The 13,008-nt window shown below is 45.8% G+C and overlaps 1 protein-coding gene across 1 annotated transcript in view; it reads left to right on the forward strand.

The window, feature by feature from the left end:
* Positions 1–1,932: 1,932 nt before the first annotated feature.
* LOC135558988 (apoptotic chromatin condensation inducer in the nucleus-like) overlaps positions 1,933–13,008 on the forward strand; it is a 29,418-nt gene continuing 18,342 nt past the window's right edge. The window contains 8 exon segments of the mRNA XM_064993263.1: positions 1,933–2,104; positions 3,392–3,457; positions 3,592–3,703; positions 3,885–3,946; positions 4,289–4,672; positions 4,674–8,213; positions 11,653–11,793; positions 11,921–12,003. Coding sequence (XP_064849335.1) covers positions 1,967–2,104; positions 3,392–3,457; positions 3,592–3,703; positions 3,885–3,946; positions 4,289–4,672; positions 4,674–8,213; positions 11,653–11,793; positions 11,921–12,003 — 4,526 coding nt within the window. The 5' untranslated portion in view covers positions 1,933–1,966.

Raw genomic sequence — 13,008 nt, forward strand, 5'->3', positions numbered from 1 at the left:
ACATCTCCTCCCCGCTGATCCTCAACACTGGGGCCCCACAAGGGTGCGTTCTGAGCCCTCTCCTGTACTCCCTGTTCACCCACGACTGCGTGGCCACGCACGCCTCCAACTCAATCATCAAGTTTGCGGACGACACAACAGTGGTAGGCTTGATTACCAACAACGACGAGACGGCCTACAGGGAAGAGTTGAGGGCTCTCGGAGTGTGGTGTCAGGAAAATAACCTCACACTCAACGTCAACAAAACTAAGGAGATGATTGTGGATTTCAGGAAACAGCAGAGGGAACACCCCCCTATCCACATCGATGGAACAGTAGTGGAGAGAGTAGCACGTTTTAAGTTCCTCGGCATACACATCACAGACAAACTGAATTGGTCCACTCACACAGACAGCATTGTGAAGAAGGCGCAGCAGCGCCTCTACAACCTCAGGAGGCTGAAGAAATTCGGCTTGTCACCTAAAGCACTCACAAACTTCTACAGATGCACAATCGAGAGCATCCTGGCGGGCTGTATCACCGCCTGGTACGGCAACTGCTCCGCCCTCAACCGTAAGGCTCTCCAGAGGGTAGTGAGGTCTGCACAACGCATCACCGGGGGCAAACTACCTGCCCTCCAGGACACCTACACCACCCGATGTTACAGGAAGGCCATAAAGATCATCAAGGACATCAACCACCCGAGCCACTGCCTGTTCACCCCGCTATCATCCAGAAGGCGAGGTCAGTACAGGTGCATCAAACCTGGGACCGAGAGACTGAAAAACAGCTTCTATCTCAAGGCCATCAGACTGTTAAACAGCCACCACTAACATTGAGTGGCTGCTGCCAACACACTGACACTGACTAAACTCCAGCCACTTTAATAATGGGAATTGATGGGAAATTATGTAAATATATCACTAGCCACTTTAAACAATGCTACCTTATATAATGTTACTTACCCTACATTATTCATCTCATATGCATACGTATATACTGTACTCTATATCATCGACTGCATCCTTATGTAATACATGTATCACTAGCCATTTTAACTATGCCACTTTGTTTACATACTCATCTCATATGTATATACTGTACTCGATACCATCTACTGTATCTTGCCTATGCTGCTCTGTACCATCACTCATTCATATATCCTTATGTACATATTCTTTATCCCCTTACACTGTGTATAAGACAGTAGTTTATGAATTGTTAGTTAGATTACTTGTTGGTTATTACTGCATTGTCGGAACTAGAAGCACAAGCATTTCGCTACACTCGCATTAACATCTGCTAACCATGTGTATGTGACAAATAAATTTGATTTGGATTTGATGTGATTGTGATGTGATTTGTATGTAGGCAGACAATTGTCTACCAAATGTGAGCAATATCGGGTTACATGAGATTGGCCCACCCCCACCTACAGCCAGGCATTATTGTGTGTGTCACAATACGTATCAATTTAACCACTTTTGCCGTAAAACATTTTTACACAACCATCCATTTCATTCATGGGACCTTAGAGATGTGGAAAAACATGGTTGTGTTATAGCCTAATAAGGAACAGGGCTTGCGAAAGGGCTCTGGCCAGGACACCCCTAGGAAAGCACCCCCAGTCGAGCAAGACGTGACCGCTAAAGATTTGTCAAAGAACAATTACAGTTGTTGTTACAACTGATGCTGCACCAAGACATTTTGCACTCTGACATGATTCAACGGAGATTAGTTTGACACGTGAAAGAGTGCCTCCTGTTGGTACAAATAAAATTATAATCCAGGAAATGACATTTTCCAAATAATGTTTTAGGTATCTTATTAATGCAAATGCATTGTGAATAGCATGTATGCATAACACTCCACCATCGAATGTATGCATAAAATCAAACAATATGTAATAATAAAATTCGATTTATACTTTGACTACTCAGACGTTGGTTGAAGGCGTTGCTGAAGCGAATTAGTGAGGAAAGGGAAAATGGCGGACCTCGAAGACGTTACACTGGACGGGAGGCCGCTACAATCTCTACGGGTGGCGGATTTGAAAGCTGCTTTGGAGGAGCGGGGGCTTCCTAAAAGCGGACAGAAAAATGCTCTCATTAAGAGGCTCAAAGGGGTGAGTTTTGTTAAGAATTTGAGGTCGTTTGTAACCTGCAGTCGCTAAACCTCGGTGTTGCTAGAGACTGGCCGATGCTTGCCTTGCAGGCCGGAGTGCTTGCCTAGTTTAAAAAAAATAAAATGAAAATAATTACTGTGTGCTGTTTACTTTCTGATCATGTTTTGTCGTCGTTGGAAGCTTTGCTATGTTCTACCATTTGAAATTGCTTGTTTGTTGAATAAGTTGTTAACCAAAGTTTAAATGGACGTTTGTTGTTTATGCGAGACACGGCTGGTAGCTAACGTTAGCTGCTAGCTACTGGTAGTTTTGTAGTCTGCGGCTGCACGGTCCGCGCTTTGTTGGTGTGCACGAGTTGGGGGGAGGTTATACAACGTGGACGCGCCTGTAAAGTAGCTTGCTATCTACTGTACTTGAAGCTAGCAAGCTTTGGGAGGCGTAGTAAACAAAATACTGAATGAAGGAATTCATGGATTAATAAAAGTAATCTAAACGTTTTGGGGGCCCGGATCTTCGGGGAATTATTCCTTCTTTGTATAATTAGAAGATGTAATGTTAGCAATCCAAGTGAATTGCAAGCAGCTTGAGATGCAAACAGCTAACGTTAGCTAGCAACCATTGTCGCTTTCAAGTGTAGTTTAATCAATCTAGCTAACTAGCTTCCTCTCAGTTGAAAATACAACTATTTGTATTTAGTCGATATCGGACAGTATTTTTTTATTTCACCTTTATTTAACCAGGTAGGCAAGTTGAGAACAAGTTCTCATTTACAATTGCGACCTGGCCAAGATAAAGCACATACAGCAACACAGAGTTACACATGGAGTAAAACAAACATACAGTCAATAATACAGTATAAACAAGTCTATATACGATGTGAGCAAATGAGGTGAGATAAGGGAGGTAAAGGCAAAAAAAAGGGCCATGGTGGCGAAGTAAATACAATATAGCAAGTAAAACACTGGAATGGTAGATTTGCAGAGGAAGAATGTGCTAAGTAGAAATTCAAATAATGGTGTGCAAAGGAGCAAAATAAATAAAAATAAAATAAATACAGTAGGGAAAGAGGTAATGAGAGGTATATGCTTCTGCTACTACGAATATTTGATATTGAATTTGTTTTGTTAAAGCCCTCTTAGTGTGAATGTTTTCTAATGAGCCCATCATGTAACCAGCTTAACATGATTATCAGATGCAACAATTATTAATTTATTTTGTGAAAGTCTGTTTACTGTTTTGTGTGTTGTGTGTGTGTGTGTGTGTGATCATGTATTATGTTTGTGACAGGCTCTCATGCTGGAGAACCTCCAGAGAACCTCACACCATCACATAGGACTGCAGCCAAACTCTCAGGTGAGAGTTACTGTATGAAGAAGTTGCATGAACCATAAAAATTCAATCAGCTGTTTGTGTAGATATTTGTCAGTCTTCAATATGTTGGATATGGGCAAGGATGTTAAGTCTTATGGTCTGTCTGATTATTTCAGATTGGTGAAGAGATGAGCCAGAATAGCTTCATTAAGCAGTATCTGGCAAAACAGCAGGAGCTCTTGAGGCAGCGTCTTGAGAAAGAGGCCCGGGAAGCAGTCGAAGATGATGGTAAGTTGGCAGTTTACTTCCTCACGTTTACATATTGGCTTGGGTTTTAAGCCTGAGTAGTTTACATGTCAGTTCTATGCCTGTACTGAGCGCGGTTCCTTTATAAATCAAATCAGGTCAGCTACTCATCTCCTGCTCAGGGTACTTTGTCTCATTACATTTCACTACTATGTTTTTCCAGATACAGACCAAGAGGACCACACACAGGGCAATAACAGCTCTGCCTGTGCTGCCCCAGACCAGGTTAGTTGCAGACGAATTGCTGTGTTCTTTCTTTTTTTCAGGGGCGTAATCATTTTTCCCTTTGCATTCCATTTTGTAACTAAAACAAGAGTGTCTAATGGGCAAATTCAGCTAGGTCCCTCCCTGTTTTCATTCCTTTTGCAAACAGAATCTGTGTAATGAATACACACCCCTGTTGTGCAACCTGCATGTTTGAGAGAAGCTTGCACGTCTAAGAATCGTTCATGATTAACACAATCTTGCATGCAGTTTAATGTATGCCTGAACAACTGCATGTATGGGAGGAACTCTGGTATAGTCCTGCAACAAACTCAATCTCATCTCCCTTTCCGTCCTCATCAGGATGACGTACCCGTGTTGGTTGGCCAGCACAAGCCACTTGGCCCCTCCGAGGGAGAGGGACTAGCAGGCCCAGCAAACGAGGGAGAGGGACACAGGGCCAAAGACGGCCATGTGTCTGGTCCACCTGCCTCTACCTCTCCTACCTCTGCCCCTGCTGCCGTTGCTTCTCTGTCTGTGTGTGTAGCTGATGGTGAGCAGCGACCGGAGAGAGTCCCAACCTCTAGCCAAGTCCCAGCAGATAGCGATGATGACAGCGACGGAGGTGACGAGGATGGCGAGGATGAGGACTGGGATAGAGGTGCCAGGAGGAGGAATCTAGGAGAGCCACCAAGAGGCCAGCTAACAAGAGCGAGGTCTGAAGGATCCCGCCAACCCCCACAGCACAACCCCCCTGTTGTCTCCGCAGCTTCGACAGCCTACCCCTCCCCCGTCCCCTCCCCCAGAGTTATCATTCCCACTGCCTGATACCCCTAAACAAAGCCCCCCTAGTCCAGGTGAGCTCCCGGCTAGGCAGCGTACTTCCAGTACCTCCAGCTCTGGCTCCTCTAGCAGTGGCAGTCGTAGTAGCAGTCCAGAACCACAAAGCAACGCAGAGCGCAAGCCTGGCCCACTGACCCTGCTGGCACGCAAGATGGCATCAGAAGGCGCCTTCTCTGGAGTTGGGTGGCATGGACGTGGGGAGGCAGAAAGGCAGGACAACAATGCTGCAACTGCAACAATATTTCCTGGTAGAGGTCCTCAAGAGGGCACAGTGTCTGCCATCACCCACACAGCCAATGCTGCAGCCAGTTTGCCCTTCCCCAGTCTGGTTCCAGTTACCAACCAGGGTGTCCTTGGAGGCCATCTATCCCACAGTCAAGTTCCTGTGAGTGTGCTTAGGCCCACTATAATGGAAGAGAGAGATTCTGCATGGCAACAAGAAAACAAGGAAAGGGAGCTGCAGGCAGAGAGCGAAAGAGAAAAGGCCCTTGAGCAAGAGAGACTTAGAGCCGTGGAGCTGGAAAGACAGAGAATATTTGAGCAACAGCATGCCATGGAGCAAGAGAGGGAAAGAGCTTTGGAGCGAGAGAGGGAGGAGAGGGAGAAAGCCTTGGAGGCAGAAAGGATGGAGAGTGAAAGAGCTTTAGAGCGAGAGAGAGCACAAGCTCTTGAACAAGAGCGGGAGGAAAGAGAGAAAGCTTTGGCAGAAGAGAGAGAGAAGTCTGTGGCAAGAGAGAGGGCCCTTGAGCTTGAGAAGGCTGTGGAGTTAGAAAGGCAGAGAGCCATGGAACGAGAGCAAGCTTTGCAGCAAGAGAGAGAGGAGAGGGAAAGAGCTAAAGCTTTTGAGCGGGAGCAAGTTCTTGAACAAGAAAGGGTGGAGACAGCGAGAGCGTTGGAGCAAGAAAGGGTGGAGATGGAGAAAGCCTTGGAGCGAGAGAGACAGGAAAGAGAGAGAGCCTTGGAGCGAGAACAGTTGGAGAGGGAGAAAGCATTGGAGATGGAGCGTATAGAGAGGGAAAAGGCTTTGGAGCAAGAGCGAGTTGAGAAGGAGAAAGCTTTGGAGCTAGTGAGGCAGAAAGCTTTGAAGCGGGAACAGGAGGAGAGGCAGAAAGCGCTGGAGCTAGAGAGGCAGAAAGCGCTGGAGCTAGAGAGGCAGAAAGCGCTGGAGCTAGAGAGGCAGAAAGCGCTGGAGCTAGAGAGGCAGGAAGCGCTGGAGCGAGAGAGGCAGGAAGCGCTGGAGCGAGAGAGGCAGGAAGCGCTGGAGCTAGAGAGGCAGAAAGCGCTGGAGCTAGAGAGGCAGGAAGCGCTGGAGCGAGAGAGGCAGGAAGCGCTGGAGCGAGAGAGGCAGGAAGCGCTGGAGCGAGAGAGGCAGGAAGCGCTGGAGCGAGAGAGGCAGGAAGCGCTGGAGCGAGAGAGGCAGGAAGCGCTGGAGCGAGAGAGGCAGGAAGCGCTGGAGCGAGAGAGGCAGGAAGCGCTGGAGCGAGAGAGGCAGGAAGCGCTGGAGCGAGAGAGGCAGGAAGCGCTGGAGCGAGAGAGGCAGGAAGCGCTGGAGCGAGAGAGGCAGGAAGCGCGGGAGAGGCAAGAAGCGCTGGAGCTGGAGAGGCAGACAGCGCTGGAGCTAGAGAGGCAGACAGCGCTGGAGCTAGAGAGGCAGACAGCTTTGAAGCGGGAACAGGAGAGGCAGACAGCGCTGGAGCTAGAGAGGCAGACAGCGCTGGAGCTAGAGAGGCAGACAGCGCTGGAGCTAGAGAGGCAGACAGCGCTGGAGCTAGAGAGGCAGACAGCGCTGGAGCTAGAGAGGCAGACAGCTTTGAAGCGGGAACAGGAGGAGAGGCAGAAAGCGCTGGAGCTCGAGAGGCAGAAGGCGCTGGAGCTCGAGAGGCAGAAGGCGCTGGAGCTCGAGAGGCAGAAGGCGCTGGAGCTCGAGAGGCAGAAGGCGCTGGAGCTCGAGAGGCAGAAGGCGCTGGAGCTCGAGAGGCAGAAGGCGCTGGAGCTCGAGAGGCAGACTGCGCTGGAGCTCGAGAGGCAGACTGCGCTGGAGCTCGAGAGGCAGAAGGCGCTGGAGCTCGAGAGGCAGAAGGCGCTGGAGCTCGAGAGGCAGAAGGCGCTGGAGCTCGAGAGGCAGAAGGCGCTGGAGCTCGAGAGGCAGAAGGCGCTGGAGCTCGAGAGGCAGAAGGCGCTGGAGCTCGAGAGGCAGAAGGCGCTGGAGCTCGAGAGGCAGAAGGCGCTGGAGCTCGAGAGGCAGAAGGCGCTGGAGCTCGAGAGGCAGAAGGCGCTGGTGCGAGAACAGGAGAGGGAGAAAGCGCTGGAGCAAGAGCGAGTTGAGAAGGAGAAAGCTTTGGAGCTAGAGAGGCAGAAAGCTTTAGAGCGGGAACTGGAGGAGAGGGAGAAAGATAGGGAGGAGAAGGCAAGGGCTTTGCACCAAGAAAGAATTGAAAGGGAGAAAGAAAGAGCCATGGAGAAAGAAAGAGTGGAGAGGGGAAAAGCTTTGGAACGTGAAAGAGAGGAGAAGGAGAGGGCTTTAGAACAGAAGGCCCTGCAGAGAGAAAAAGAAGAGAGGGAGAGTGTTTTGGAACAAGATAAGGAAAGGGCTATGGTGGCTGAGAGGGAGAGTCATCTTCCTCCATGGAAACGTGGTCGTGAGATTGGTCTTACCCCCCTGCCCACTCCTCCCCTCTCCACAGGAGCAGGTAGAAAGGCGGCAACAGAGGAGGGTGGGGAGCCCCACGTGCCATCCCTACCCCAAACAGCATCGAGAGACAACCAGCCAGTTGAATCTGGTACGCCCTTGTCACCCCAGTCCTCCTTCAAGAAGTTCCGTTTCTTGAGAGACCCCCCAGTTCTGTCCCCATCTTGCTCTGCATCCCTGGTCATCAAGAGGCCCCGTACATTCTCTGACAGCCCCCATACTCAGGCCTCCGCTCTCCAGTCCCCAAGAAAACCTGGGGAACAAGAGCAGGAAAGTACTCTGCAGGGGTCCAAGCTTTCTTCTGGACAGGCAGCATCACAGATGCCTGCAAGAAAGGGGTTCCTTGTTTCTGGACCAACTGCAGCAGACACGTCAGACACGACAGGGCCAGAGACCCCAGTGATTGGCACACTAGGCAAGAGTCCTGAAGAAGAAAAGGCCAAGGAGCATGTCTTAGCAGATAAGGAGACAAACAAACAGGAAGTGGGAGAGAGAGCCAGAGGTGTTAAACGGGTGGATGCAGGAAACGTCCCCTTGAGTCCAGCAGAATCTGTGGTACCTCCCTCACCCCCACCGGAAGAGGGCAATGTAGACCGGGGAAGGGAGAGAAGTCAAAAGAAACAAGAGAAGCGTGGAAGACGAGCTTCCTCATCTAGTGACTCCTCAGATTCTGACTCTGGGTCATCCTCCTCACGCTCGTCTGGTTCATCTTCGTCCTCCCAGGGCAAAACTCTCACCACTCCCAGTGGTAGAAAGGTGAGTGGTCTATAGGTGTTCTTTCACTCAGTCAGTGGAATAACAATGATCAAACCCAAACAGCAATATGGGAAAGTAATGTTCATTAACCATGTAGTACTTGGATTTTCTTTTTAGGTTTCTCTTTTGGTTGTTATTCTGTCAGGGCCTAGGTTTGACAGGACCACCCAAGCAGTGACAATCAATGGTACATTGGAGATCTGAAGACGTTATTTCATTAATGTTTCAAGGGAACCTTGTCCAAATGTTCAAGATGTTTACCAGAACGGTTTCTGATTTATGAATTACATGTTTTTCTGAAGTTGTGAAAGATGGAGGAAAAGTGATATTTTAGTGTGAAAATACAGTACCGGTCAAAAGTTTGGGCACACCTACTCAAGAGTTTTCCCTTATTTTTCCCATTTTCCACGTTGTGAAATAATACTGAAGACATCAGAACTATAAAATAACACTTGAAATCATGTAGAAATTGGGACAAATTCCACCGGTCTAAAGTCCATTGCTTGTGTTATTTGGCCCAAGTAAGTCTCTTCTTATTGGTGTCCTTTAGTAGTGGTTGCTTTGCAGCAATTCGACCATGAAGGCCCGATTCACACAGTCTCCTCTGAACAGTTGATGTGTCTTTTTACTTGAAGCATTTATTTTGGCTGCAATTTCTGAGGTGCAGTTAATTGTTGATTTCTGAGGCTGTTAACTCTAATGAACTTATCCTCTGCAGCAGAGGTAACTCTGGGTCTTCCTTTCCTGTTGCGGTCCTTACGAGAGCCAGTTTCATCATAGCACCCGATGGTTTTTGCAACTGCACTTGAAGAAACTTTCAAAGTTCTTGAAATGTTCCACATTGACTGATCTTATTTTTTATTTATTTCACCTTTATTTAACCAGGTAGGCTAGTTGAGAACAAGTTCTCATTTACAACTGCGACCTGGCCAAGATAAAGCATAGCAATGTGAACAGACAGCAACATAGAGTTACACATGGAGTAAACAATAACAAGTAATGTTAGACTGTTTCTCTTTGCATATTTTAACTGTTCTTGCCATAATATGGACTTGGTCTTTTACCAAATAGGGCTATCTTCTGTATACCCCCCTTCCTGGTCACAGCACAACTGATTGGCTCAAACACATTAAAGAAGAAAGAAATTCCACAAATTAATTTTTAACAAGGCTCATCTGTTAATTGAAATGCATTCCAGGTGACTACCTCATGAAGCTGGTTGAGAGAATGCCAAGATTGTGCAAAGCTGTCATCAAGGCATTTCAGTATGCAAAGAAAAATAAACTACACTGTTTCTCTTAAGATTAGTAACACTACACAGCAAATATATTGAAGGAACAAAAACAAATACATTTATTGGCATCAAATTAATGAAAAAAATGGAAAGGTTGTAGTTATTAGGATAATATAAAGGATAGCAGGTGGCTACTTTGAAAAATCTCAAATATTTAACACTTTTTTTGGTTACTACATGATGTCGTCAGTATTATTCTACAATGTAGAAAATAGTTAAAATCAAGAAAAACCCTTGAATGAGTAGGTGGGTCCAAACTTTTGACTGGTACTGTATGTTGTCATAAAGTACATGGTATAGCTTGGTATAGATTCCTCTTGCTGGAATCTCTTTAGGTCTACTAATATATCACACAATGGTGGTGATAAAATTACGTGGTTATTAAGTCTGTTGTCATGTACTGTCATTTTTACTTAATAGCCTAGTAGACAAGCAGAGACCACTTAAGGAGACAATGATGCCAAAACACAAACTCACAATGTTTATTGTAACCATATTAGAGGTCGACCGATTATGATTTTTCAACGCCGATACCGATTATTGGAGGACCAAAAAAAGCTGATAGCGATTCATTGGCCTGTTTTTAAAAATACAAAATAAATAAAAATTGTAATAATGACAATTACAACAATACTGAATTAACACTTATTTTAACTTAATATAATAGATCAATAAAAACCAATATAGCTTCAAATAAATAATGAAACATATTCAAACCAAATTGAACAATTCAAAAACTATGTGTTGGAGAAGTAAAAGTGCAATATGTGCCATGTAAAAAAGCTAATATTTGAGTTCCTTGCTCAGAACATGAGAACATATGAAAGTTGGTGGTTCCTTTTAACATGAGATTTCAATATTCCAAGGTAAGAGGTTTTAGGTTGTAGTTAATATTGTATTTATAGGACTATTTCTCTCTATACCATTTTTATTTAATATACCTTTGACTAGTGGATGTTCTTATAGGCACTATAGTATTGCCAGTGTAACAGTATAGCTTCCGTCCCTCTCCTCGCACCTACCTGGGCTCGAACCAGGAACACATCGACAACAGCCACACTCAAAGCAGCGTTATCAATCGCTCCACAAAAGCCGCGGGGCTCTATCAAATCATAGACTTATAACATAACACACAGAAATACGAGCCTTTGGTCATTAATATGGTCGAATCCGGAAACTATCATTTCGAAAACAAAGCGTTTATTATTTCAGTGAAATACGGAACTGTTCAGTATTTTATCTAACGGGTGGCATCCCTACGTCTAAATATTGCTGTTACATTGCACAGCCTTCAATGTTATGTCATAATTACGTAAAATTCTGGCAAGTTACGTAAAATTCTGACAAAAAATTCTGCCCAAGCTGTTGCATATACCTGGACTCTGCGTGCAATGAACGCAAGAGAAGGGACACACTTTCACCTGGTTAATATTGCCTGCTAACCTGGATTTCTTTTAGCTAAATATGCAGGTTTAAAAAATATATACTTCTGTGTATTGATTTTAAGAAAGGCATTGGTGTTTATGGGTAGGTACAGTCGTTCAACGATTATGCTTTTTTTTTCGCAAATGCGCTTTTGTTAAATCATCCCCCTGCGTTGTATCGATTATATGCAACGCAGGACACGCTAGATAAACTCGTAATATCATCAACCATGTGTAGTTATAACTAGTGATTATGATTGTTTTTTATAAGATAAGTTTAATGCTAGCGAGCAACTTACCTTGGCTTACTGCATTCGCGTAACAGGCAGTCTCCTTGTGGAGTGCAACGAGAGGCAGGTGGTTATAGCGTTGGACGAGTTAACTGTAAGGTTGCAAGATTGGTTCCCCGAGTTGACAAGGTGAAAATCTGTAGTTCTGCCCCTGAATAAGGCAGTTAACCCACCGTTCCTAGGCAGTCATTGAAAATAAGAATGTGTTCTTAACTGACTTGCCTAGTTAAATAAAGGTATAAAAAATCAGCAAAATCGGCGCTCAAAAATACCAATTTCCGATTTGTTATGAAAACTTGAAACCGGCCCTAATTAATCGGCCATTCTGATTAATCGGTTGGACCTCTAAACCATATTTTGGTTAAATAAGGGATGTATGCTTAGAACTGTGACTTGACCTGCTCAAATGTATGATATTCTCTATCCTTTAGCCTGAGAAACCTCAGACAAAAACCATATCCCAGGATAAGGAGACAGTTAGTCAACTTGAGGAGTCCCCAAAAGCACCCCAGCGCAAAAATCGAGTACCTGGGGAGAAGGACATGACCATCGATGGAGCCAGACACGGCAAGGTCAGCTGAGATTTAAACTGTAGTCTCTTTATTCTTCACAAATCTCTACATCTCTTTATTCTTTCCCCTTGTTTTTACAAAATTGTTCTTCCCCTCTCTAACACTACCCCCCTTTGATGACCATCAGAAATCGTTTGTTGGAATACCTGCTGGACAAGACAATGAGCAGAAGGACAGCGAGGGAGAGGAGGAAATGACAGACACTACAAGGTCTGTTTACAAAATTGCTGCAAAAGACACACACACATATACTGAACAAAAATATAAAGGCAACAATTTCAATGATTTTACTGAGTTACAGTTCTTATAGACATCAGTCAATTGAAGTAAATTTATTAGTCCCTAATCTACGAATTTCACACGACTGGGCAGAGTTGCAGCCAACCCACCCACTGGTGAGCCAGGCCCAGCCAATCAGAATGAGTTTTTCCCTACAAAAGGGCTTTATTACAGACTGAAATAATCCTCAATTTCATCAGCTGTCCGGTGGCTGGTCTCAGACGATCCCGCAGGTGAAGAAGTCTGATGTGGAGGTCCTGGGCTGGCATGGTTACACGTGGTCTGCGGTTGTGAGGCCGGTTGGATGTACTGCCAATTTCTCTTATGGTAGAGAAATTAACATTACATTCTCTGACAACAGCTCTGGTGGACATTCCTGCAGTCAGCATGCCAGTTGCACGTTCCCTCAAAACTTGAGACATCTGTGGCATTGTGTTGTGTGACAAAGCTACACATTTTCGTGGCCTTTTATTGTCCCCAGCACCAGGTGCACCTGTGTAAGGATCATGCTGTTTAATCAGCTTCTTGATATGCTACACCTGTCAGGTGGATGGATTATCAGCATACCACCCTGAATACCACTGCTGGCTTGCTTCTGATGCTAAGCAGGGTTGGTCCTGGTCAGTTCCTGGATGGGAGACCAGATGCTGCTGGAAGTGGTGTTGGAAGGCCAGTAGGAAGCACTCTTTCCTCTGGTCTAAAAAAAAAAAGGTATCCCAATGCCCCAGGGCAGTGATTGGGGACACTGCCCCGTGTTGGGTGCCGTCTTTCGGATGGGCCGTTAAACGGGTGTCCTGACTCTCTGAGGTCACTAAAGATCCCATGACACTTATCGTAAGAGTAGGGGTGTTAACCCCGGTGTCCTGGCTAAATACCCAATCTGGCCCTTAAACCATCATGGTCACCTAATAATCCCCAGTTTACAATTGGCTCATT

The sequence above is a fragment of the Oncorhynchus masou genome, chromosome 17, assembly GCF_036934945.1.
Source record: "Oncorhynchus masou masou isolate Uvic2021 chromosome 17, UVic_Omas_1.1, whole genome shotgun sequence".
NCBI lineage: Eukaryota > Metazoa > Chordata > Actinopteri > Salmoniformes > Salmonidae > Oncorhynchus > Oncorhynchus masou.